Below are 24,334 nucleotides of genomic sequence, written 5' to 3'. Positions count from 1 at the left end.
AATACCTCGAGAGCATTTTGAAAGCATAAGGAACCGTCTGTATGGTATTTTGATGTCATACACCGATCGATCTGCACACGCAAATAAAGCCAAAACCTAGATATTTTAGGCAATATAGAAATCCTGGCCAGGACGCGTCCTGGGAAAATGGCACATATGGTCACCCTAGACTAACTACTTACTAAATTTCACCCTTATTATTTGTAGGGTTGGGTATCGAGAACTGGTTCTACTTTAGAACTGGTTCCAAAATTCCAAGAACCGTGGATTTGATAAGACACACCCATTTTGACTCTGCTTATCAATTTGTGTGTGCACTTTAATATGGTTTTAAACCATTCAAGTGCAAGAAGACACAAAATAGTTTTCTGTACTGCACACACATCCAAAGCAGGTGCACTGATAAAAGCCGACTCTCATGTAGTGCGCAAACACTGAGTTCAGTTTTCTTTTGCATCTTTTTCACTTAAACTGACAAATACGCACAAAATGATGTCAGAATATCCTTGTGAACAGAGAGTTTTGTTTTACGTTGACATAAACAGTTTAGAAAAAACGCACATGTAACAGAATATTGGCTCTGTGCATTAGGTCTTAAAGTGATAGCAGCCTAATAATACCACTACTGTCTGTCATTAATGTTAATTAAAGAACAAAAGAAAAAGAAATATCTCACTGATCTTGATTGGAAAACTTAATAAGTTTTCCAATCTTTTTCACTTAAACTGACAAATACACACACAATTATGTCAAAATATCCTTGTGAACAGAGAGTTTTGTTTTACGTTGACAAACAGTTTAGAAAAAACGCACATGTAACAGAATATTGGCTCTGTGCATTAGGTCTTAAAGTGACAGCAGCCTAATAATACCGCTACTGTCTGTCATTAATGTTAATTAAAGAACAAAAGAAAAATAAATATCTCACTGATCTTGATTGGAAAACTTAATAAGGGCTAATCTATATTTTATTTGTAAAAAGAAAACTATGCAGTATTATTTTACTTTTGATTACATTTGATTTCACTTTCTGTTCCTGAACTTTTTTAGTTGTATTTATGTGTAATTTGTTTATTTTTATTTTATTTTATTACTGACTGTTTACTTGTCTTTAATAATGTTTGAAATATATATGAGTTAGTCTAGCTTATTTTTGCTCTTGTGTTTTTGCTAAAACCATAGGCAAAATGTCTTGTGTAAGTGTTCTTTAGGCTGCTGTTTTGTAGGCTGTTGAATTTTGTTCATGGTATTCAGCTGCAACAGAATGATTTGCAGAAAGACAGCATAAATATGTTTGATATCTAAATGTTTGATTTCATTTTTTTTAATACCTTATTGGAATCGAAACTGGGAATCGCTAAGAAGTGGAATCAATAAAATCCGGTTCCCAGCTCTAGTTATTAGACACTTTTGTTAGTGGAATAAATTAATCATAATAAGTACGATTTGTATGTCAACAATTTTGTGTGTGTACGTGATGCTGCATCCATACCAGTAGGTGTCAGTATAAAGTCTAAGAACTCTGTTGTATTAGCTAGAAAAACAACTAAATAACATTACTTGTCCAACACAACAAAATAAAAAATATTTAAATCAAACAGGCATGTTTACAACAGCATACTACCAAACTACGTTTACTATTTCAGAAGCACTGTGTTTTTTAGAATACATATTTCATAGTCTTAAATGTGCTGCAGGACTGTAAATGAAGTATAAGCACCTATGTGAAGGGTAGAGAGGATGTATGTTAGTAACGTGTTGCCAGTGATGCACTCTAGGACAACTGGATAGAGTTGCGTTTCATCCATCAATCAGTCTTTCACTGTCTCTTTGTCAGTTTCTTTCTCCAACCTCAAATACCACCATCAACTGACAGGATATGTAAAGGTCTGTCAGCTCATGTCTCCTGTTTGTGTGTTTTATTTTAGGTTCCACAACTTCCTCTTCAACACTCCAGAATGAGGCTGAACTTGGGGATGATGATGTGTTCACAGTAAGAGCCTTTGTTTTATTACCATTATTTAGTGCGTCATTATTTTATCAACCGTTAACATATACTTTCCAACATACAAGTGAACGAATCCCATAAAAAACAAACAAACAACAAAAATTCCCAGAGCACCCAAAAATTAATAGAAAAAAAGAAATTATATTTTGATTTTTTAATTTACATTTGATTTTGTCCCTCATATTTTTATTATCATAATGTATCCAGACATTTTTTGAAATTCCCATTATTCTATCTAGGTTTTCATTTTAGTAATACAACAGTTTTTACTGTTTTACTATAATAGATTGATTGATTGATTGATTGATTGATTGATTGATTGAACAAATATTAAAGGGAGTGCAACAGATACAAATATTATGGGTAAATACTTCAACAATAAATATAATTTAAGTAACATTTTTAAATATATAAATACATTTAAATAAATATATTCAAATCCCATTTAAAACACATTTGAAATATAGAAACTAATTAATATAATACATTTATTTTCACAATTACAGTAATGAGAATATTTGAATAAGATTTGAGCACAAAGTTATTTAAAAAAAAAAAAAAATGTCCTAAAATGTGCTTCCTTTTTTCAGCTAAATATAATTTCTTATTTCTTTCTTTTGACTAAAATATTATGGAGCCCTGCACATGACATGCAGAGGAAAACAATAAATTATAAATATATTAATTTGTGGCTATGTGTTTTTATTATTAATGTTTTATTTTTTTTGTTCCTTTGTTTTAGTTAAATCATGGCCACATTATTCTAATTTGTTCCCTCATGTTAGTTTAGTTTAATTTAAAATTTAACTAGAATGAGGGAAAAATTAGTACAACTAGGCCACGATTTGACGACAACAAGAGAATGAATTAGTATACTGAAAGAAAAATTGGTGTAGAAACAATTTCATTTAGAAATTGTTAGTGAATTTCTAAAGCAATCACAAAGAAATGACAAGTAACACATTGAATTAAATGTCTGAAGTAAAAAAAAAAAACATTTGTAAAATAGTATTTTCTTACTCCAAGAATTTTTATTTTATGCGTTGTTGGGATGAATATGGCCACGGTATCTTGTTTTTTTCACCTTATGACCCAGACATGTTCTTGACGTTTTCGCCCAAACATATGGGGTGTGTGTGTGGTTTAGTTTCGCGCTATATGGGCACGTACATTTTGAAAGCAATATTTAGTAACTTCCTCTTCCCTTCAGCTTTCATGTCTGCGGGTTTGGTTTGAGTGTGTGCAAAGCTTCCCAGAAAAGGCCGAGGCCTTGTGATATTTTCCCCCGCCGAGGCTGCCGTGGAAGAGAAGGGCCTTTGTTTTTTGAAGATGGTGGATGCGATAACAGTGCAGGCAGCTTTCCTGTGGCGCTTTCAGAGCAGGCTGTGCCGACGCTTGGCTTTTGCCCACATACTGTCCTTTTGTCACAGTCACAGGAGACCAGGAGCAGCAGGCGAGGTCAGGAGATGACTTCCTGCTCTCCCCAGTAAAACTATCATTAGCAGCTGCTTCCTAGCTAACTGCCATCCTGATTTACTGCCGCCCAGGGTGGAAGGAGGGGGGCACACACAGGGGAAGCCTCATGGCTCCTCTTTCACTCGCTGTCTGTCTCGCTTTCAGGCCAAAAAGGGTAGACTGCTAAGCCAAGGACCCCGAGCTTGAAAGGAAACTTAATCCAACGCTTCTTTCCGTCCTGGAATTTCTGCTCTTCTCGTGCTGTTGGGTGCGTCCCTGCGTTCGGAAAACAGAACGAGATTTACTGCCGAGCTGTTTCTTGTTTTGCGGGACACACGCGCGTTGTGAAGCGAGTGGACGCGCACTTTCACGTGAGGTCGTTGGCACAGAGTTGTTGGGATGGGGGCTGGTGTTGATGACCTTTCCATATATTGCCATGTGAGGCAAGTGGCCGCAGACAGCAGAAATGCAGGTCTGGATTTACAGCTCGGGGCGATTATATCGAGGGGAGTTGTTCCTCTGCTGGGATGCGCATTCCTCCTGATGGTTCCTCGTGAGCTAACCTATACTTAACCTCAGCTCGTTTTAGCTCATTCAGATCAGGGAAAGGACTTGCTCTGCGTCTCTGAACGCTGAGCATTTAGCAGGGTGTGTCGCTTTGAGACGCCTGGTTTTGGGATGCTTGTCCTCACACGACACCTCAGTCTAGAACTGATCAGAAAGCTCATCTTCATGTCTTTTCCAGTCATTTCAAGCAAACCACCAAAGTAACCAAGCAGATTCAAAACTTTTAAAGTAGTTTAGAGGGTTTTTTTTTTAATCATGAAAGGAAGAATATTCCATTTTTATGCACCAATGCACACACATAGATTTGCACCAATACATACATATATAATACACATTATTACATTTATAATACAGCATTAAATAGAAATTATTGCTGTATTGATTCATTTTATTTTACCAGCAAATAAATAAATGAATAGGAATAAAGAGATAATATGGGGAAAAAAATAATACTTTTACATCTCATGGTTTTATAGAAATTATTTTTCTTAATTAAATTATTAATGTTCCTGTGGCTCAGTGGTAGAGCATTGCGTTAGCAGCGTAACAGGTTGTGGGTTCAATTCCCAGGGAACACACATACTGGTAAAAAATGTATAGCCTGAATGTACTGTAAATTGCTTTGGATAAAAGCGTCTGCTAAATGCATAAAATTAAATTAAATTACATTTTTAAACACATGACTTTTATATTTATTTATTGTATTATATGTGCTTGAGAAAGCCAACATACTGGTGTTATATTTAAAGTTGTAAAGGAAGAATATTTTACTATTTTTAATTTTATGCACCAATGTAACTATACACAAATATACAATACATAGTATTACATTTATAATACAGCATTAGATGTCATAGAAATGATTGCAGTATTGATTCATTGTATTTCACCAAAAGAAAAGAAAAGAAAATGAACAAAAGAATGAAAGAAAAAAATGTGAATATTAGAATACTTTCAGAATACTTTCCAGAAGTAAATTTTTTTTTTTACATCATCATGATTTCATATAAATTCTTATTTGTAAACACATTACTTTTCTATTGTATTATATATATGTTGTATTATATATGCTTGAATTTTCTTTTGAGACTAAAATTTCAGATTTTTTTTTTTTCGAACTGATCCCACTTTCAGACGCGGAATTCCATATATGCCAGAATTCCGTGTACTTACATTGATGGACTGTGTAAGAGTAGAGAGCACTAAGTGATTCACGAGCTCCAGAGGTCATAATGCTGACACAAACCCATCACAGCATCGCCCTACACCATGATACAAGCAGCGCTCCCTGATGATGCTGAAAAATGTCAAAATGGCTACGATGAGTCATCAGTTATGAAGTGCAATGAGTGTTTTGTTTGGGATTTTTCAGGCAATCTTTACTCAGCATTTTACACACAGAATGGAACTGGTCAAATCTGCAAGAAAGAATGATGATGACCAAGGTAGTTTTTGATGGTCCGCTAATCTGAATAGTCATCATAATGTTAATTTGTTAGCTTAATATCAAAGAACTTTATGCTATACGTAGCATATAAATGTATAGGTATATTTAATAATAATAATTAAAAAAAAATATATATATAAATGACCAAAACACACAACAAAATTAAAATAAAATTAAAATAAATGACTTCCTTTCTTCTGTGGAGCACAAAAGGAAATAGTTAATATCCAAACCACAAAGACAGTCTTGTCAAGCAAGTTTGTCATGACGATATTTTTAGTGAACAAATCTTTTCATAAAGATATAGTATGACATGGTGTTGCGCTACATTCATTTTTAGTTTAGTTATTTGAGCTGTTCGTATAAATGCCTTGTTTCAGGTGTGTGTCTGACTTCCAGAATGCAAGAATAGACACTTTACTGTACACTTGAATAGAGTAAGGTAGAGTTCCAGACTATTTTGGTTGTGTGTGTGTTGGGGGAAATATATAAATGACAAAAAACAACTTCCTGTGCAGCAGTCAGGCAGGATAAGGCTTTGCTGTGTAGAGAGCTCTCAGCCAGGGCCCTGGAGGATACTCAGAGGAAGTGGGATGTGGAAGACTAACAGTTCTGGGAAGAGGGAAAAAAAATAAGGTGGAAAGAATCAATGCTCCTTTATGCAAGAGGTAGAGAAGCTTTATTCCGTTATCCTCTCCGGTCCTTAGCAGCACTGGGCATCTGTGTGTGGAGTATGTGTACGCAAAGGCTCGCAGCACTAATCACAGCAGTGGAAAAGATACCGGTGCCCTTCCACCCTCCGGGCCGCCTGCCTCAGACTCAAGATGGCTAATTACACAGGCAATTTGACTTGGAACTCAATTAGTTCCAGCACATTTTTCACTCCCTAGATTGTCTTATTGAAGACTTATAGCTGAAAACACCATAAAAACATTTTCAGTGGTTTGGAGCCCTATAGAGAATAAAAAACCCTTTCCAGATAGCATCGGTCATGCATGTAGTTGAGCACACGCTTACTGTATAGCCTGGCGTTTGGAGCGATCAAATCTGATTGCTTGCGGTTGACCGGAGCAGCAGGAAAGCTTTTGATGGACAGCAAATCCTCAGACCTAAAATGCTAGCTGCTAACCTGTAAAGCATGCAGCCCTCAAGACACGTTCCTCTGGCTCGGCAAACAGCTATCTGAAGGTCCCCATTTAGTCCTGCCATAGTTCACTGTTTCAAACTCCTTTAAACTATTTTGTTCAACATGATGTCACACAATTTGTGCTTCAACTTCTTGATAAAATATGGTTGCATCACGCACATAAAGAGAATCTTTACAGATTGTCATCTCTCAAAACTCTCCAAAAATTGTGGCTTATCACACACTACAAGATATTTAGATTATCATCATACCTCACATGATCTCTGTTCTTCAGTGGGAACTGGAGGTGAGATTTATATACCAGTTTTAATATCTGTTAACCGTAGTATGCTAGCTAACATTAGCCTCAAGGGCAAAAATGTTTACTGTTGATTAGCAACACCATCAGCACGTTAGCTTATAGCGCTAGCAGCTTTCTAAACTCACCCGGTATGTTCAAAACTGAGGCGATTTCTCCCAAGCTCTTCTCTTTATTCGTACAGTTGTGGTATGTACGTTAAACAGGCAGTCGTGTTGTTGTCATACTTCCACAAGCCATTCCTCCATCGCCATTGTCCAACAGACCTGTACGGCAGCTTGTTTTGCGGTTGCTGTTTCAAAACTTCACTAATTCAACTCTGTCTCTTTATAGACTTGTCTCTCATTGGCTACTGCGAAAGTACTGATGTAATCATAGTCGTAATCATTCTGATTTAAAATCCTCCCGATCAGCTCTCAGACACATTGGGGCCACCCCGATAACAAACATTATCGGGGTGGCCCCAATGGGTCTGAGAGCTGATCGGGAGGCTCTAGATTCAATCTGAAAATTGGCCAAACATCGGAACCAACCGAGGTCCTGGACTAGATGTTTTCTCAGATTGTCGACAGGAGTAATTTGGGGATAAATCGGTCCAAAACTCCTGTAGTCTGAGCCCGGCCTTAGCATACAGTCGAACACATAGACTTTCAAAGTGTACTCCATGTGATACCATGAAAAAAAAGAAACTTAATGCACAGAAAAAAGACATCCTAGTGTTCACGCAAAGACCGAAGTATATGGTGGACTTAAAACTCAAGCAATAGGTGAAAAAAATACCCTTTCACTTACATTAAAGAAGGGACCCGAGGCCTCTAGAGGCCACAATATCTTAGACACTTGGGGGTGGGCTCACAGCAACCCAGAAAACCCTACAACCACAAAGCATCATGCTAAAAACACTCAGAACTTCTTAGCAACCTTCTTTCAATATCCAGGCAAGCTTCCATGGCACATTTGCATCAATGTAGCAAATGTTGCATGAACAAAGATCACTCGTTTCCTTAAAAAAATAAAAATAGACAATATCAGCTTTCCTTAATACTGTCTTTACTAAAAGTAATTTTTTGTTGTTGCTTATGTAGTCCTTGGTCCTTTCAATATGTTGTTGATGGCTTACATTACTGTTAGTGACCTCTGTACTGAGTTGTGGACTATATATGGGTCTGGTTTTGACCGCTGCTTCTATTTTTTGTGCTCTTCAATGCTGGTTCTCTCTCATCTGGTCCTATGGGGCCACATTAAGCTATGTCCGGTTATAGCCGGTTTATTGCTCACACAGTTCTGGCCGGCCCATTTTGGATTGGTCTGGTGTGGTTTCGTGCCAGGACTTAATGAAGTCCTGGGACTTAATGAAGGACTTAATGAAGGGGGGCCCATTTGTGAAATTACCTAAAAGACTAAAGCTTTTGCTCCCCCCCTCATTATCTCTCCGCGCTCCCCCACTGCGCCACTGATTGCGCGTCATTAACAGGCCGGCATCGGCTCTGCTGCTGGGAAGGTATGCCTTTGAATCAGAGTTGGGCCACATGTGCCTTTGAACTCTCTTGTTATCTGCGCTACGCCACACACATTAGAGCTTTTCGATAAGACTGCTGATTTTGTGGTGGGGGTTGGCGATTTACTTGAGTGTGCCATTTTTGGTGCTCTGTTTCTAAAACTAGTGAGCTGCCTAAAGAGTCATTTTACGGCATCATAGACATGTTTCTGTCATGGAAACAGTTTGAAAAAGCATGTTGAATGATAATGCTGCCTACTGAAGCCCAAAGTATACTTAGGTTTTTACGTGTACGCAAGGGTTCACGTACAGTGTGCGTGACGCAAATTTTGTCACCAGAATAGTACGCACACCATTCGATTTTTGTAACTGTGCATACTTTGTACCTGCAGGTCGCACATGTGTTTTGACTTGGTTTTGCACTAATCAGTTCTTCCACAAGGTGGCAACACTGGCCCGAGTCATTGTTTCAATGTGTTCATTACAAATTGTTCATTCATTTATTTTTAACACTGCACCCCCAGCACCCCCATTTTCTCGTGGGCTACACGCCAGGGGGTACTGCATCACCCTCAGCACCCCTACTTCCCACAGTAATGTAAATGATCTCTGCAATACATTTATGTTGGTTCTGTTCTGTTACCCTAGGGGTATTGATGCTCTCATCCATGCTAGGCTACATGGATGCGCAGGGAGTTCTTCCCCAGAACAGAATGGTCCCGCCAATCCAAACTGTATGCTGATTGTAAATCATCTTTGACGATAGTGGTCCTGACAGAACCTAGGTCTTTAGGTTTCCTTTGTTTGGTTATGATGCTGCCTCAGAAGACAGCTGCCCATGTAGGCGGTAGACAGCAAGGCAGCTCATTAGTTTTTTTTATATCTATTTTGGCCTCATACTGCTTGAGTACTTTGGCCCAGAGTTTTTTAGACCTGCAGTGTAAACATCTGAAAGGGTCTGTGTTTTTAATTATCTCCAGCAGTCCGGCCCCAGCTATCCTCCTAAACATATTTTTAAGTTATGTCGGCTCAGGCTTTCTTGGCAGTGCTTTGTGGGACGCCTGTATTATTTTTGGCCAGCAGTTCTGAGGTCTTTGTATGAAGGGGAAACCAAGGCCTGGCCAGGCTGGACTCAGACAGAAAGAGAGAGAGAGCTCGGGTCAGGGTGCAGGGACATGGCCAGCCTCTCGCCCAGCTGGAGTTTAGCCTCAAACATGGAAAACTCAGTTTGAGTGGCACAACAATATCTGATGCCAGTGATCTAACAGTGGATGGATTCTACAGACCCCATGAGTTTAGGTATATCACAGTCCTGTGATGCTATTGCTAGTCAAAAGCAATATCATGTATTTTTATTGATCATTATTAAAATAAAATAAATCCCAGACTACAGGCCGAGATGCTGGCATAGGTTTTAGCAAATCCCCGCAATTCTACACTGGACAAGAGGTGTGGAAAATCGATGAATGTATCATAACAACATAACATAACAAAGTAGAATCTCTCTCACTTTCAGCTGCTCCAGTTGCAGGTCACCATTATGCATACTTAATTGCTTATCATCCATATATTTATTTGGCATATTTTATATAAAGTCAAATTGAAATACAATCTCTCTCACACACTTTTAGCAACACCAAAATAAGGTAAGATAAGATAAGATAAGATAAGATAAGATAAGATAAGATAAGATAAATAGTGAATATTTTTGGTTTATTTTCCTGGAAGAGAAAGATTTCAATTTCAAATGTGCACATTTGCTAAAAGTGAGTTTTGCCAACCTTTCGGAGTACACTAGCACCTCAAAGCTAACAGACATCCATGAACAACCAACATTTCCACTTTTTATTTGTCGATCTCTCACTATTCCAACAAGTTTCTTTTAGTGATATTTACGCTCTTCTAACAACATAAATCTTTTTAAAACTGGAAGTGTGTGTGCTTATGCTCACACTCCACCTGGCAGGTGGTTGTTGAAGGCATCCGGTTCAGCCAAAGGAAGGATCACGTCCAGACTCTCAGCCACTAATCACTTCCCATCTGCCCTGCCTGCCTGTCTGTCGTTCTGTCTGTCTATTTAGTCCACCTCCGCAGGCAGCTGTCTGTCTGCACCATTCTTATGTTTTGTGTTTAACGGCTAGGCTGGAAACTTTTCACTGGAGCTCATTCAGACAGAGAACTGAAATCCTGCATTTCTGTTCATACGTTTTCATACATTTCCATTGACCTCTTCTGACAGACTGTTTCAGAGTCTCAGTTTTACTCCTCCAAGAGAAATTCTACACAATGTGAAATATATTATACATTAGATACAGTTTTGTCGCTCATCATCGACTGAATCGGTGCACTTCAGAGTGACTTTTTTTCCCCTCAGTAGCATGAGAATATCTTGATTTTGATACATATAGCACAAGCACTGAGGTGTTCTGTAGGTCTCTCTGGTGATGTTATGGACCAGAGCTGTTGGTTTTGTGTGTGATGGCCTATATCCCAGCATGCTGGAATAATTTTGAGTTCCTCTAATAACAGGGAGACTGCAGAGGTTTTTACAGATCCTGCGGCCTGAGGCTTGATTTTTTGTGTTGTTTAATTGCACACTGAAGTTGAGCCACGTCACGTCGGATTGAGTGCACTGACGTCTGCGTGTGTGTTTATGTGCAGTGTATGACCGTGTGTGTGGTGTATTAATGTGTAGCTGTGAATCAATGCCAGGCACCCATGACGTCATGGAAAACCGCATTTACTCGGCAAAACACCTGTCTGTGATCGGGATTGTCTTTTTGTCTTAAAATTTCCTGGACAGTACATGTACTGTTTTCAACTCAAGTTTTTGGAAATGATGGTTCTTCATTTGCAAATGTCTGTAAGTCGTTTGAGACTGAGTTTGTCTTTTTAATCTTTTGTTGTTCAGACTGCCACCGACAGCTCTTCAAACTCATCTCAGAAGAAGGAGATCTCTACACAGTTAGTGGCCACCTCCACCTTCTACGAGCTTCATCCACATCGCTGCATTCTGCAGTACCAGCCGCCTGAGCACTACAGCCTGGATCAGGTGTGGCAGGTGGAGGCATATCTAGGAGCCTAGGCAATATTTGCATGAATTAATGAATAGTCATACGTCATCTAGATCAGGGATACTCAAATGTCATAGGTCAGAGTTTGGAGATTTGTGGGTTTTTTTTTTAAGAAATTGATACTTTTATTCAGCAAGGATGTATTAAATTGATCAAAAGTGATGGTAAATACATTTATATTGTTACTAAAGATTTCTATTTCAAATGTTCTTTTGAACTTTCTAATCATCGAAGAATTATGCTATATATATATATTCAATATCTTATATACTTCTTATTTATTGAAGAAAACAAAATAACTACAATACATCTGTGAAGTCAGGGTTTAGGAGTACAATGTAATGGTAAAGAGGTGAATTCATTGGGGCAAGTACCTCACAACATGACTAAATTTTCTCATACCTCAAAATATGTCTTCACCAGTCAAAACTGTGTCATTGCGAGGTAAAAAAAAAAGTTGCATCCACGTACAAGTTACATTTTAGTTTTACATTTAAAAAATCAAAAACAGAAGATTCAGAATAATATATAAATACTATAAACACTACAAGTATTAAACTATTTCCAACCGGAGCATTCTCAGTTTCAGTGCAGACACAAAAATGATGACAGAATTGTAATAAAAATTGTACTGGTGGGCCAAAACTTTGATTGCTAATCTAGATTAATGAATGCAAAAAAAAACTGATACACAAAATAAAATTATTTATATTTAAATCTTAGCAATATTTAAATAATATTATTAAAGGCTAGAATACACCACATGACTAGATCTTTTGCACCAGTTTACAGTCTGGACAATTCAACACTTAGGAATTTTCGCAGAAAATCATGTAGTGAATGAAGGGCAAAGACTTTTTAGATTCAGACTTTGGTTCCATCCAGTCAGAGGATATAAACACGTTTGATATTTTGAGCCAATTTTAGATGCACATATTGTTTACACATTGTTTTCATGTCACTCATCTCCTAGAAACGAGGTGCACAAGTCTGTTGCGTTTGGAAGAACTTGAAAGTCTGGTAGTGTGTGATTCTCATTCAGATTTTAAAAGCCGTGTAGCGTATTCCAGCCTTAAATCAGATTTAGTGCTGGCAAACAATTAATCACGATTAATCGCATCCAAAACAAAAGTTTTTGTTTACATAACACATGTGAGTGTACTGTTTATATTTATTATGTATATATAAATACACACACATGCATGCAAATATTTAAGAAAAATGTCATGTTTATATATAAAAAATATTTATATATAATATAAATTATATAGAAGAGCGTACGCTGCTTGCGTTCAGCAGTTATTCTCCAAAATGGCGCTACAGTGATGCGGAGAGACACAGAGTAGACGAATTGAGTCGTCTATTTAAATAAAGTCGTTATTTTCTTTTTTTTTTGCGTACAAAAAGTATTCTCGTCACTTCATAACGTTACGGTTGAACCACTGATGGCAGATGGACTATTCTGACGATGTCTTTCATTCTTTTCTGGACCTCGACAGTGTAATTTACTTGGCAGTCAATGGGACAGTCACAAGCCTCCCGGTTTTCATCCAAAATATCTTAAATTGTGTTCCGAAGACGAACTAATCTTTTATGGGTTAGGAATGACATGGGGGTAAGTGATTAATGACAACATTTTCATTTTGGGGTGGAGTATCCCTTTAAAATAAAGTGTTACCTATACTGTATGTGTGTGTATTTATATATACATAATAAACATACACAGTACACACACACACACATATTATGTGAACAAAAACTTTTATTTTGGATGCGATTAATCGTTTGACAGCACTAATCAGATTACGTAATGAGTAAAAGATTAAACTTTTAAATTACATTTTCAAATAAGTGACACGATCCAATATTGTGAGAAAATAAAAAGAACTACGTTATATGATCTTACAGGCCCAGTCATCACTTTTGTGCTCTTGTTTCCTCTCAGAAGTTCTCCAGGAACCCCTTCCCATTTGAGGACGAGGAGATTGTCCGAATCAACCCCCGGGAGCGCTGGCTGATCACAGGCTACGAGGACTACCGATACGCCGCCGTGCCGGACAAGTTCATGCGTCACGAGGACTCGGACTCGTACGTTCACATCGCTAAGAACGAACCCTTAAAGCACGACTACAACTACCCCTACGTGCCCAGCTCCGACTTCAGCCAGTGCGACCTCAAGAGCCACTGCGGGGGCGACGGAGGCGTAGTGGCCACCCAGCCGCAGGCGCTCAAGCTCAAGGGCAAGCGAAGGAAAGAGGACGGAGAGCGATCGCGTTGCGTCTACTGCCGGGACATGTTCAACCACGAGGAGAACCGGCGTGGGCAGTGCCACGACGCCCCCGACCCCATCCGGACCTGCATCCACCGGGTCAGCTTCATGTGGTGCGCCGACAGCATGCTCTACCACTGCATGTCCGATCCGGAGGGAGAGTACTCGGACCCGTGCTCGTGCGACACCAGCGAGGAGCGTTTCTGCCTTCGCTGGACGGCCCTGCTGGGTCTGTCACTGTTTGCGCCTTGTCTGTGCTGCTACCCACCGCTCCACGGGTGCCACCGCTGCGGTGTGGCCTGCGGTTGCTGTGGAGGGAAGCACAAGGCCGTCGGCTGAACGAACCCGAAACACGCCCCTCGGAACGCTAGCACTGAGGGCAGGAGTGGACGAAACTTTCACTGTCCTTTACTTTACCTTCTCTCCTGGCTCCAGAAAACAGGTGGTGCGTTGAAAACGTTCTCTTTTGGTTGTTTTTATAAATATGAAAGTATATATATATGTGTATGTTCTTTTCTTTCCCTTTTGTTGTGGATGTTTCTCTCAGTTCCTCGGCTCTCCTGGAGCCCCCATGTCATGCATTACTTATGCAGGTACTTTATATTTTTTACACTGATTTGACTTTTCAAGAACTTGAATCGCTTGTCGTCTCTGTTTTGCGTTCGTTCGCCGTGGCAAGCAAAGGGAGGAATTCGCTGTTTACTCTTCCTGAACAGGTCCGTACATAAACTGGCATTTATATCCAAGCCCTTTAACCGTTCAGAACAATAACAATGAGATTAGCTCGAGACACTAAACCTGTAGTCGGAAGCGTGCGTGCGTTTATAGCGCGAGTGTGGGAGAGCGCGTGTCGATGCCTGCGTGCGTGTTGTAAAGGAATGATAACATTGTATCACAGCATAGTATTGTCGTTACTATATTTAAGCCAAATTTACATAAGCTGCATCCAGAGTATATGTAAATACTGTATACTCATATGTATATGTTTCAAATAGAATTATTGTAATCACCTGCCACAGCTGCGCTTCAGACATTTTCCTTAGAGTTGACTTTTTGAGTCTGATGCGTATTTGATAGCCAAAGATTATTTTTGTCATATTTATTGAATCACCAGCCAAAGGGAGAAAAAAATAAAGAGAGAAATCATCAGACTGTGGGCAAAAAAGCACAGCCATATGGGGAAGGAGGAGTTTCCAGTGAGCCCACGCCGCTTCAACTGCAAAAAAAAAAATGTTTTTTAATCATAATTTTTGTCTTGAAAAACATAATCTAAATATCCTCACAACAAATTACTTTTTAGATTTTTTTTTTTTTTAGAAAATATACCTAAATTTGGTTGAATTTTACCTTATTTTTATTCATTTATTTACAGATTTCTATTGATTTAAACAAACCTCACACAGTTTTATTAGATTTATGCTTAAAACAAGGAATGAAAAACAGTAAAAAAGTCGATACAAAATAATATTTTATGCAGTTTTGCTTCTCATGTAATTTTTGTTTGTTTTAGTCGACTGTTGAGATATTTTACTGGAAAACAAGACAATAATATGAATTAATGAAATGATTTTATGCTGTCTATTTGTGACTCTGGAGCACAAAACCAGTCTTAAGTCGCTGGGGTATATTTGCAGCAATAGCCAAAAATACATTGTATGGGTCAAAATTATAGATTTTTTTTTTATGCCAAAAAATCATTAGGATATTAAGTAAAGATCATGTTCCATGAAGATATTTTGTAAATTTCCTACCATAAATATATCAAAACTTAATTTATGATTAGTTATATGCATTGCTAAGAACTTCATTTGGACAACTTTAAAGGCGATTTTCTCAATATTTAGATTTTTTTGCACCCTCAGATTCCAGATTTTCAAATAGTTGTATCTCGACCAAATATTGTCCTGTCCTAACAAACCATACATCAATGGATTTAGAAATTTAGAAATTCTAAATTTTTAAAAATTGACACTTAAGACTGGTTTTGTGGTCCAGGGTCACATTTGATTTCATATATTCTCCGGAGGGAAAACACTAAAGCGCTATATATTTTTTCCCTTATTGACAGAAGGCTCATAATTTGTGTCTAGAAAATGAAAGGAATTGTTGTCTCAAAGATGTTTCCAGCTCCAGTCCTGTTCTCTAAGAAAAACAAAAGGAAACAGAAAAATAAGCTTGATTTTAAGGGTGCTTTATAGAGGGACGTTTGCCAAACCGATCTTCAGTTTCTTCATGACAATAACTTAACGCCTTAATTTTTGAGAGGACATTAAAATGGATCAATGCAGTTCCTCAAAGAAGAGTAAATAGTGAAAAGATATTTTTCTATTGTATAAAAAATAACACCCCAATAGATAGGCCTTTCTTTAAAACAGTTTTTGCGGGAGTCAAATGGCTCGTATGTGTCTCCATCACCAAGGACTTCATGGCTATAACCAGTCTCCTTCCCCTGCTCATGCTTTGTCTGAATAAATCATCCCCTGACAAAGCAGTGCTCTCATAGATACTCAAAGTGTATGTGAGCAGTCAAAGAATGTACAGTATATGTGCGTCAGATGCTTCTTCTTCTTATGTAAACCGTGTGGTGTGTTCTCAAATGACAGTGAGAAACTCTTAAAAATAAAGCTTCTTTAGTGGTTCGTTGAAGAACCTCTTCTCAACAATAACCGTTTTTCATTTTAAAGGTTCTTTGGAGATTCTTGAGGTCACATTATTGGTTTAAAGCTTGGGTTCGGAATCGTATACTACTCTTACTATTGCTGCAGTATGTAGTATGCAATGTTTTTTTAGTATGCATATGTCCAAACAACATTCACCGGATTTGCTGTATGGAACGTGGTTGACTTGACCTTCCATTTTCAGTGTGATGGATGAGACTATAAATAAGGCCTGTTCACATTACGAATTATAACTACATTGTCCACACCAACTGACTCTTTAAAATCTGATTGGCTGTCAATATTTCTATCACTCTCTATCTATTTCTATCACTTCGCTGTTCGCATAGAATGATTATATACAATGATTATTAAAACTTGATAGTTATAGTTAGCATTCTTGATGTGAACCGGCTTCGAAAGTCAGCCACAATTTTTACCATTTCTTTTTAGACTCATCGTTTGATCGGATTGGAAATAAATATATATTTAACACAAAATTGGCTTGGATTGAAAAATGTTTTATTTAATTATTATTATTATTATTTATAAAAATAAAAAAAAGTGTATCAAAATAATAATTATTTTTTGATGAATTAATCATGCAATGTGATGAGGTGATGTGTCAGTAATGTGATTATTGTGGAATTACATTGTATCCAGCAAAATTACTGTGAATTACTGTGCTCTATACAAAAGAATTTTCAGTTAACACTCAATTCTGCTCGTATTCAATTCCGAACAGTCTTTGTTTCATCTGTTTTGTGTTTTTTGAAGTGCTTCTATTTTGTATTTTTCTAGGAGAAAAAAAATGTTTTTCATTACATATTCTGTACACTGTAAAAAAATATATGATCAGTAATTCATGGCAACTTATGTTTTTACATTACTTACATTATCAAAATAAGCTTTTTTATGAAGTTCTATGAAAGTCAACTTGATTTTCAAGTCAGTTAATACAATTTGTTGAAATGACTTAAAAATACTTAAAAATTTAAGGCATGAGCTTAAGTTTTTAAGTTGAAATAGGTGGATTTTTTTTTACAGTGCAGAATAAGTAGAAAATTGTGTTGAAACATTTAAGATTTAGTGCCTCTTGTACTTACTATGTTCCCCTTTGTTTCTTTGTTTTAACTTTTCCAAAATATCTAATGTTCAGGTTTCCGTGAAAAACAAACATTCGATGTGGTCTCAGACTTTTGTAACTTTTCTAAAGAACCGCAAAGGTTGATGTTGTAAAAGCCTTTATTTTTAAGAGTGAGGTGCTGCTGTGTGCTTTCACTCTCCGAAAAAAAAAAGGTACAGAAGCTGTCACTGTGATGGTATTTATTTGAAAAAGGTACACCTTTGTACCTTATGGCGCTTTTCCACTGCATGGTACGCAACTATAACGACATGTCAATAATCCCGCCCACTCTAAAGCGGTACTAAACTGCAGTGAAAACGCAAACCGAGCCGTGCCGAGTCGTACCACGCAGTGGAAAAGCACCATTATTTACCTCTAAAGTGCATTTTAGTACCTTAAAGGTACATATTAGTACTTAAATGGTACATTTGAGTACCTTTTGAAAAGATGCTGCCCCAGTGGCAACGTTTGTACCTTTTAGTCTGCGAGTGTTCAGGTGTCTAACTCGCTTCACTGGAGTCCTCTCGCTGATGGGTGGCAGCTGTCACTGTGTCCTTTCTGTATCCGAGTACGTCAGCTTCATCCGAGCTTAGAGAAGAGCTGCGTTTTATTTTTCTATCTGTGGTAATGGAAAGTTAACCAAAAGCATTCTGTATGAACGTCTGTCCTGGCGCGACACTCATTTACCTGTTCAAAAGTGCCTGAAGCATCCTGTTAATCTATCTCCTTGTATACTAAAAACGAGAAAAGATTAAAACATGAAATAAACCCTATTGTATTGATTAGTTTTGTTTTTTTACAATGCAAATTTTTACCTCTGTAAAAAGCAAAAAAAAATCTATATCAAGTGTATGATGTACATTTTTATTTCTATTTTTTTTTATCGTTTCTAACATGTATGATCAATGTAGCTCCTGCTTTTAGGAAAAGATGGAAAAAAGAAAGTACTTTGTAAATACCAGTGGATCGTATCGGAGCTACATGACGGCCTGGCCGCTGTGCAGTTCTACATGTTTGTCATAGGTCCCAATAAAAATGAAAGAAACCAGTAACCCGTCTACATTCATGCTGTTTGCCGAGCTATTGTTCACTTAAAAATGCTAATTTGATCAATTTGGTTGGGTTTAGGCTTTGACCCAGTATTATTTTAGTATCATAGAGATACTATTATAGTTTGAATTCATATTTGGAATATTTAAAATATTTCTGTTTTCATTTTAATTCTAGTTGAAGTCGTTTTTGTCATTTTTGTTAGTTTTTATCTATGTAGTTTTTATTAATATTTTGAATTAGTTTTTATATTTTCTGTTTTTAATTTTTGAGAGGACATTAAAATGGATCAATGCAGTTCCTCAAAGAAGAGTAAATAGTGAAAAGATATTTTTCTATTGTATAAAAAATAACACCCCAATAGATAGGCCTTTCTTTAAAACAGTTATTGCGGGAGTCAAATGGCTCGTATGTGTCTCCATCACCAAGGACTTCATGGCTATAACCAGTCTCCTTCCCCTGCTCATGCTTTGTCTGAATAAATCATCCCCTGACAAAGCAGTGCTCTCATAGATACTCAAAGTGTATGTGAGCAGTCAAAGAATGTACAGTATATGTGCGTCAGATGCTTCTTCTTCTTATGTAAACCGTGTGGTGTGTTCTCAAATGACAGTGAGAAACTCTTAAAAATAAAGCTTCTTTAGTGGTTCGTTGAAGAACCTCTTCTCAACAATAACCGTTTTTCATTTTAAAGGTTCTTTGGAGATTCTTGAGGTCACATTATTGGTTTAAAGCTTGGGTTCGGAATCGTATACTACTCTTACTATTGCTGCAGTATGTAGTATGCAATGTTTTTTTAGTATGCATATGTCCAAACAACATTCACCGGATTTGCTGTATGGAACGTGGTTGACTTGACCTTCCATTTTCAGTGTGATGGATGAGACTATAAATAAGGCCTGTTCACATTACGAATTATAACTACATTGTCCACACCAACTGACTCTTTAAAATCTGATTGGCTGTCAATATTTCTATCACTCTCTATCTATTTCTATCACTTCGCTGTTCGCATAGAATGATTATATACAATGATTATTAAAACTTGATAGTTATAGTTAGCATTCTTGATGTGAACCGGCTTCGAAAGTCAGCCACAATTTTTACCATTTCTTTTTAGACTCATCGTTTGATCGGATTGGAAATAAATATATATTTAACACAAAATTGGCTTGGATTGAAAAATGTTTTATTTAATTATTATTATTATTATTTATAAAAATAAAAAAAAGTGTATCAAAATAATAATTATTTTTTGATGAATTAATCATGCAATGTGATGAGGTGATGTGTCAGTAATGTGATTATTGTGGAATTACATTGTATCCAGCAAAATTACTGTGAATTACTGTGCTCTATACAAAAGAATTTTCAGTTAACACTCAATTCTGCTCGTATTCAATTCCGAACAGTCTTTGTTTCATCTGTTTTGTGTTTTTTGAAGTGCTTCTATTTTGTATTTTTCTAGGAGAAAAAAAATGTTTTTCATTACATATTCTGTACACTGTAAAAAAATATATGATCAGTAATTCATGGCAACTTATGTTTTTACATTACTTACATTATCAAAATAAGCTTTTTTATGAAGTTCTATGAAAGTCAACTTGATTTTCAAGTCAGTTAATACAATTTGTTGAAATGACTTAAAAATACTTAAAAATTTAAGGCATGAGCTTAAGTTTTTAAGTTGAAATAGGTGGATTTTTTTTTACAGTGCAGAATAAGTAGAAAATTGTGTTGAAACATTTAAGATTTAGTGCCTCTTGTACTTACTATGTTCCCCTTTGTTTCTTTGTTTTAACTTTTCCAAAATATCTAATGTTCAGGTTTCCGTGAAAAACAAACATTCGATGTGGTCTCAGACTTTTGTAACTTTTCTAAAGAACCGCAAAGGTTGATGTTGTAAAAGCCTTTATTTTTAAGAGTGAGGTGCTGCTGTGTGCTTTCACTCTCCGAAAAAAAAAAGGTACAGAAGCTGTCACTGTGATGGTATTTATTTGAAAAAGGTACACCTTTGTACCTTATGGCGCTTTTCCACTGCATGGTACGCAACTATAACGACATGTCAATAATCCCGCCCACTCTAAAGCGGTACTAAACTGCAGTGAAAACGCAAACCGAGCCGTGCCGAGTCGTACCACGCAGTGGAAAAGCACCATTATTTACCTCTAAAGTGCATTTTAGTACCTTAAAGGTACATATTAGTACTTAAATGGTACATTTGAGTACCTTTTGAAAAGATGCTGCCCCAGTGGCAACGTTTGTACCTTTTAGTCTGCGAGTGTTCAGGTGTCTAACTCGCTTCACTGGAGTCCTCTCGCTGATGGGTGGCAGCTGTCACTGTGTCCTTTCTGTATCCGAGTACGTCAGCTTCATCCGAGCTTAGAGAAGAGCTGCGTTTTATTTTTCTATCTGTGGTAATGGAAAGTTAACCAAAAGCATTCTGTATGAACGTCTGTCCTGGCGCGACACTCATTTACCTGTTCAAAAGTGCCTGAAGCATCCTGTTAATCTATCTCCTTGTATACTAAAAACGAGAAAAGATTAAAACATGAAATAAACCCTATTGTATTGATTAGTTTTGTTTTTTTACAATGCAAATTTTTACCTCTGTAAAAAGCAAAAAAAAATCTATATCAAGTGTATGATGTACATTTTTATTTCTATTTTTTTTTATCGTTTCTAACATGTATGATCAATGTAGCTCCTGCTTTTAGGAAAAGATGGAAAAAAGAAAGTACTTTGTAAATACCAGTGGATCGTATCGGAGCTACATGACGGCCTGGCCGCTGTGCAGTTCTACATGTTTGTCATAGGTCCCAATAAAAATGAAAGAAACCAGTAACCATTCATGCTTCATGCTGTTTGCCGAGCTATTGTTCACTTAAAAATGCTAATTTGATCAATTTGGTTGGCTTTGACCCATGACCCAGTATTATTTTAGTATCATAGAGATACTATTATAGTTTGAATTCATATTTGGAATATTTAAAATATTTCTGTTTTCATTTTAATTCTAGTTGAAGTCGTTTTTGTCATTTTTGTTAGTTTTTATCTATGTAGTTTTTATTAATATTTTGAATTAGTTTTTTTATATTTTCTGTTTTAATTTTAATCGTAAAGTATTAGTAATTTTTGTCATTTGTCTATATAGTTTTTATTCATATTTTGAATTAGTTTTTTTATATTTTCTGTTTTAATTTTAATCGTAACGTATTAGTAATTTTTGTCATTTGTCTATATAGTTTTTATTAAAATTTTTAATTAGTTTTTATTGTTATATTTTCTGTTTTCATTTTAATTTTAAAGTATTAGTAGTTTTTGTCATTTGTCTATAGAGTTTTTATTAATATTTTGAATTAGTTTTTTTATATTTTCTGTTTTAATTTTAATTTTAAAGTATTAGTAGTTTTTGTCATTTGTCTATAGAGTTTTTATTAATATTGTGAATTAGTTTTTATATTTTCTGTTTTCATTTTAATCGTAAAGTATTAGTAATTTTTGTCATTTGTCTATATAGTTTTTATTAAAATTTTGAATTAGTTTTTATTGTTATATTTTCTGTTTTCATTTTAATTTTAAAGTATTAGTAGTTTTTGTCATTTGTCTATAGAGTTTTTATTAATATTGTGAATTAGTTTTTATATTTTCTGTTTTCATTTTAATCGTAAAGTATTAGTAATTTTTGTCATTTGTCTATATAGTTTTTATTAAAATTTTGAATTAGTTTTTATTGTTATATTTTCTGTTTTCATTTTAATTTTAAAGTATTAGTAGTTTTTGTCATTTGTCTATAGAGTTTTTATTAATATTGTGAATTAGTTTTTATATTTTCTGTTTTCATTTTAATCGTAAAGTATTAGTAATTTTTGTCATTTGTCTATATAGTTTTTATTAAAATTTTGAATTAGTTTTTATTGTTATATTTTCTGTTTTCATTTTAATTTTAAAGTATTAGTAGTTTTTGTCATTTGTCTATAGAGTTTTTATTAATATTGTGAATTAGTTTTTATATTTTCTGTTTTCATTTTAATCGTAAAGTATTAGTAATTTTTGTCATTTGTCTATATAGTTTTTATTAAAATTTTGAATTAGTTTTTATTGTTATATTTTCTGTTTTCATTTTAATTTTAAAGTATTAGTAGTTTTTGTCATTTGTCTATAGAGTTTTTATTAATATTGTGAATTAGTTTTTATATTTTCTGTTTTCATTTTAATCGTAAAGTATTAGTAATTTTTGTCATTTGTCTATATAGTTTTTATTAAAATTTTGAATTAGTTTTTATTGTTATATTTTCTGTTTTCATTTTAATTTTAAAGTATTAGTAGTTTTTGTCATTTGTCTATAGAGTTTTTATTAATATTGTGAATTAGTTTTTATATTTTCTGTTTTCATTTTAATCGTAAAGTATTAGTAATTTTTGTCATTTGTCTATATAGTTTTTATTAAAATTTTGAATTAGTTTTTATTGTTATATTTTCTGTTTTCATTTTAATTTTAAAGTATTAGTAGTTTTTGTCATTTGTCTATAGAGTTTTTATTAATATTGTGAATTAGTTTTTATATTTTCTGTTTTCATTTTAATCGTAAAGTATTAGTAATTTTTGTCATTTGTCTATATAGTTTTTATTAAAATTTTGAATTAGTTTTTATTGTTATATTTTCTGTTTTCATTTTAATTTTAAAGTATTAGTAGTTTTTGTCATTTGTCTATAGAGTTTTTATTAATATTGTGAATTAGTTTTTATATTTTCTGTTTTCATTTTAATCGTAAAGTATTAGTAATTTTTGTCATTTGTCTATATAGTTTTTATTAAAATTTTGAATTAGTTTTTATTGTTATATTTTCTGTTTTCATTTTAATTTTAAAGTATTAGTAGTTTTTGTCATTTGTCTATAGAGTTTTTATTAATATTGTGAATTAGTTTTTATATTTTCTGTTTTCATTTTAATCGTAAAGTATTAGTAATTTTTGTCATTTGTCTATATAGTTTTTATTAAAATTTTGAATTAGTTTTTATTGTTATATTTTCTGTTTTCATTTTAATTTTAAAGTATTAGTAGTTTTTGTCATTTGTCTATAGAGTTTTTATTAATATTTTGAATTAGTTTTTTTATATTTTCTGTTTTCATTTTAATCGTGAAGTATTAGTAATTTTTGTCATTTGTCTATATAGCTTTTATTAAAATTTTGAAGAAATTTTGAATTAGTTTTTATTGTTATATTTTCTGTTTTCATTTTCATTTTAAAGTATTAGTAGTTTTTGTCATTTGTCTATATTTTGTTTTTGTTTTCATTTGAAGTATTAGTAATTTTTGTCATTTGTCTATATAGCTTTTATTAAAATTTTGAAGTAGTTTTTTTATATTTTCTGTTTTAATTTTAATTTTAAAGTATTAGTAGTTTTTGTCATTTGTCTATAGAGTTTTTATTAATATTTTTAATTCGTTTTTATTTTTGTATTTTCTGGTTTCATTGTAATTTTAGTTGAAATATTAGTTTTTTGTTAGTTTTTGTAATGTAATGTAATTTTTACTAATATTTTTTATTAGTTTTTCAGTTTTATATATTGTTTGTTTTTATTTTAATTTAGGCATAGTTTAAGTAATTTTGTTGTTATTATTATTTTTATTTTAAATATGTCTAGAAAGTTTTTTTATTACTTTTTATTTTAATTGTTATTTTTAGTTATTTTAGTACATCAAGTTAAACTTAAAATGAGAAATGCAACTAGCT

General features: G+C 34.7%; 1 protein-coding gene across 2 annotated transcripts in view; it reads left to right on the top strand.

Moving 5' to 3' along the window:
- The window catches only part of LOC107702693 (sprouty-related, EVH1 domain-containing protein 2-like), a 43,479-nt gene extending 28,429 nt beyond the window's left edge, over window positions 1-15,050 (top strand). Inside the window, exons 4-6 of one of the 2 annotated variants that reach the window (XM_016505090.1) lie at window positions 1,929-1,993; window positions 11,332-11,472; window positions 13,440-15,050. In XM_016505090.1, the coding sequence (XP_016360576.1) occupies window positions 1,929-1,993; window positions 11,332-11,472; window positions 13,440-14,102 (869 nt within the window). In that variant the 3' untranslated portion in view covers window positions 14,103-15,050. Of the gene's footprint in view, window positions 1-1,928; window positions 1,994-11,331; window positions 11,482-13,439 lie in introns of both variants that reach the window. The other variant, XM_016505089.1, reaches the window with a different exon arrangement.
- Window positions 15,051-24,334: the final 9,284 nt, after the last annotated feature.

This window comes from Sinocyclocheilus anshuiensis, unplaced genomic scaffold (genome assembly GCF_001515605.1).
Source record: "Sinocyclocheilus anshuiensis isolate Anshui unplaced genomic scaffold, SAMN03320099.WGS_v1.1 scaffold6, whole genome shotgun sequence".
Taxonomy (NCBI): Eukaryota; Metazoa; Chordata; class Actinopteri; order Cypriniformes; family Cyprinidae; genus Sinocyclocheilus; species Sinocyclocheilus anshuiensis.
The sequence above is the reverse complement of the archived record's forward strand: the minus strand, read 5'-3'. Positions and strand labels throughout refer to the sequence as shown.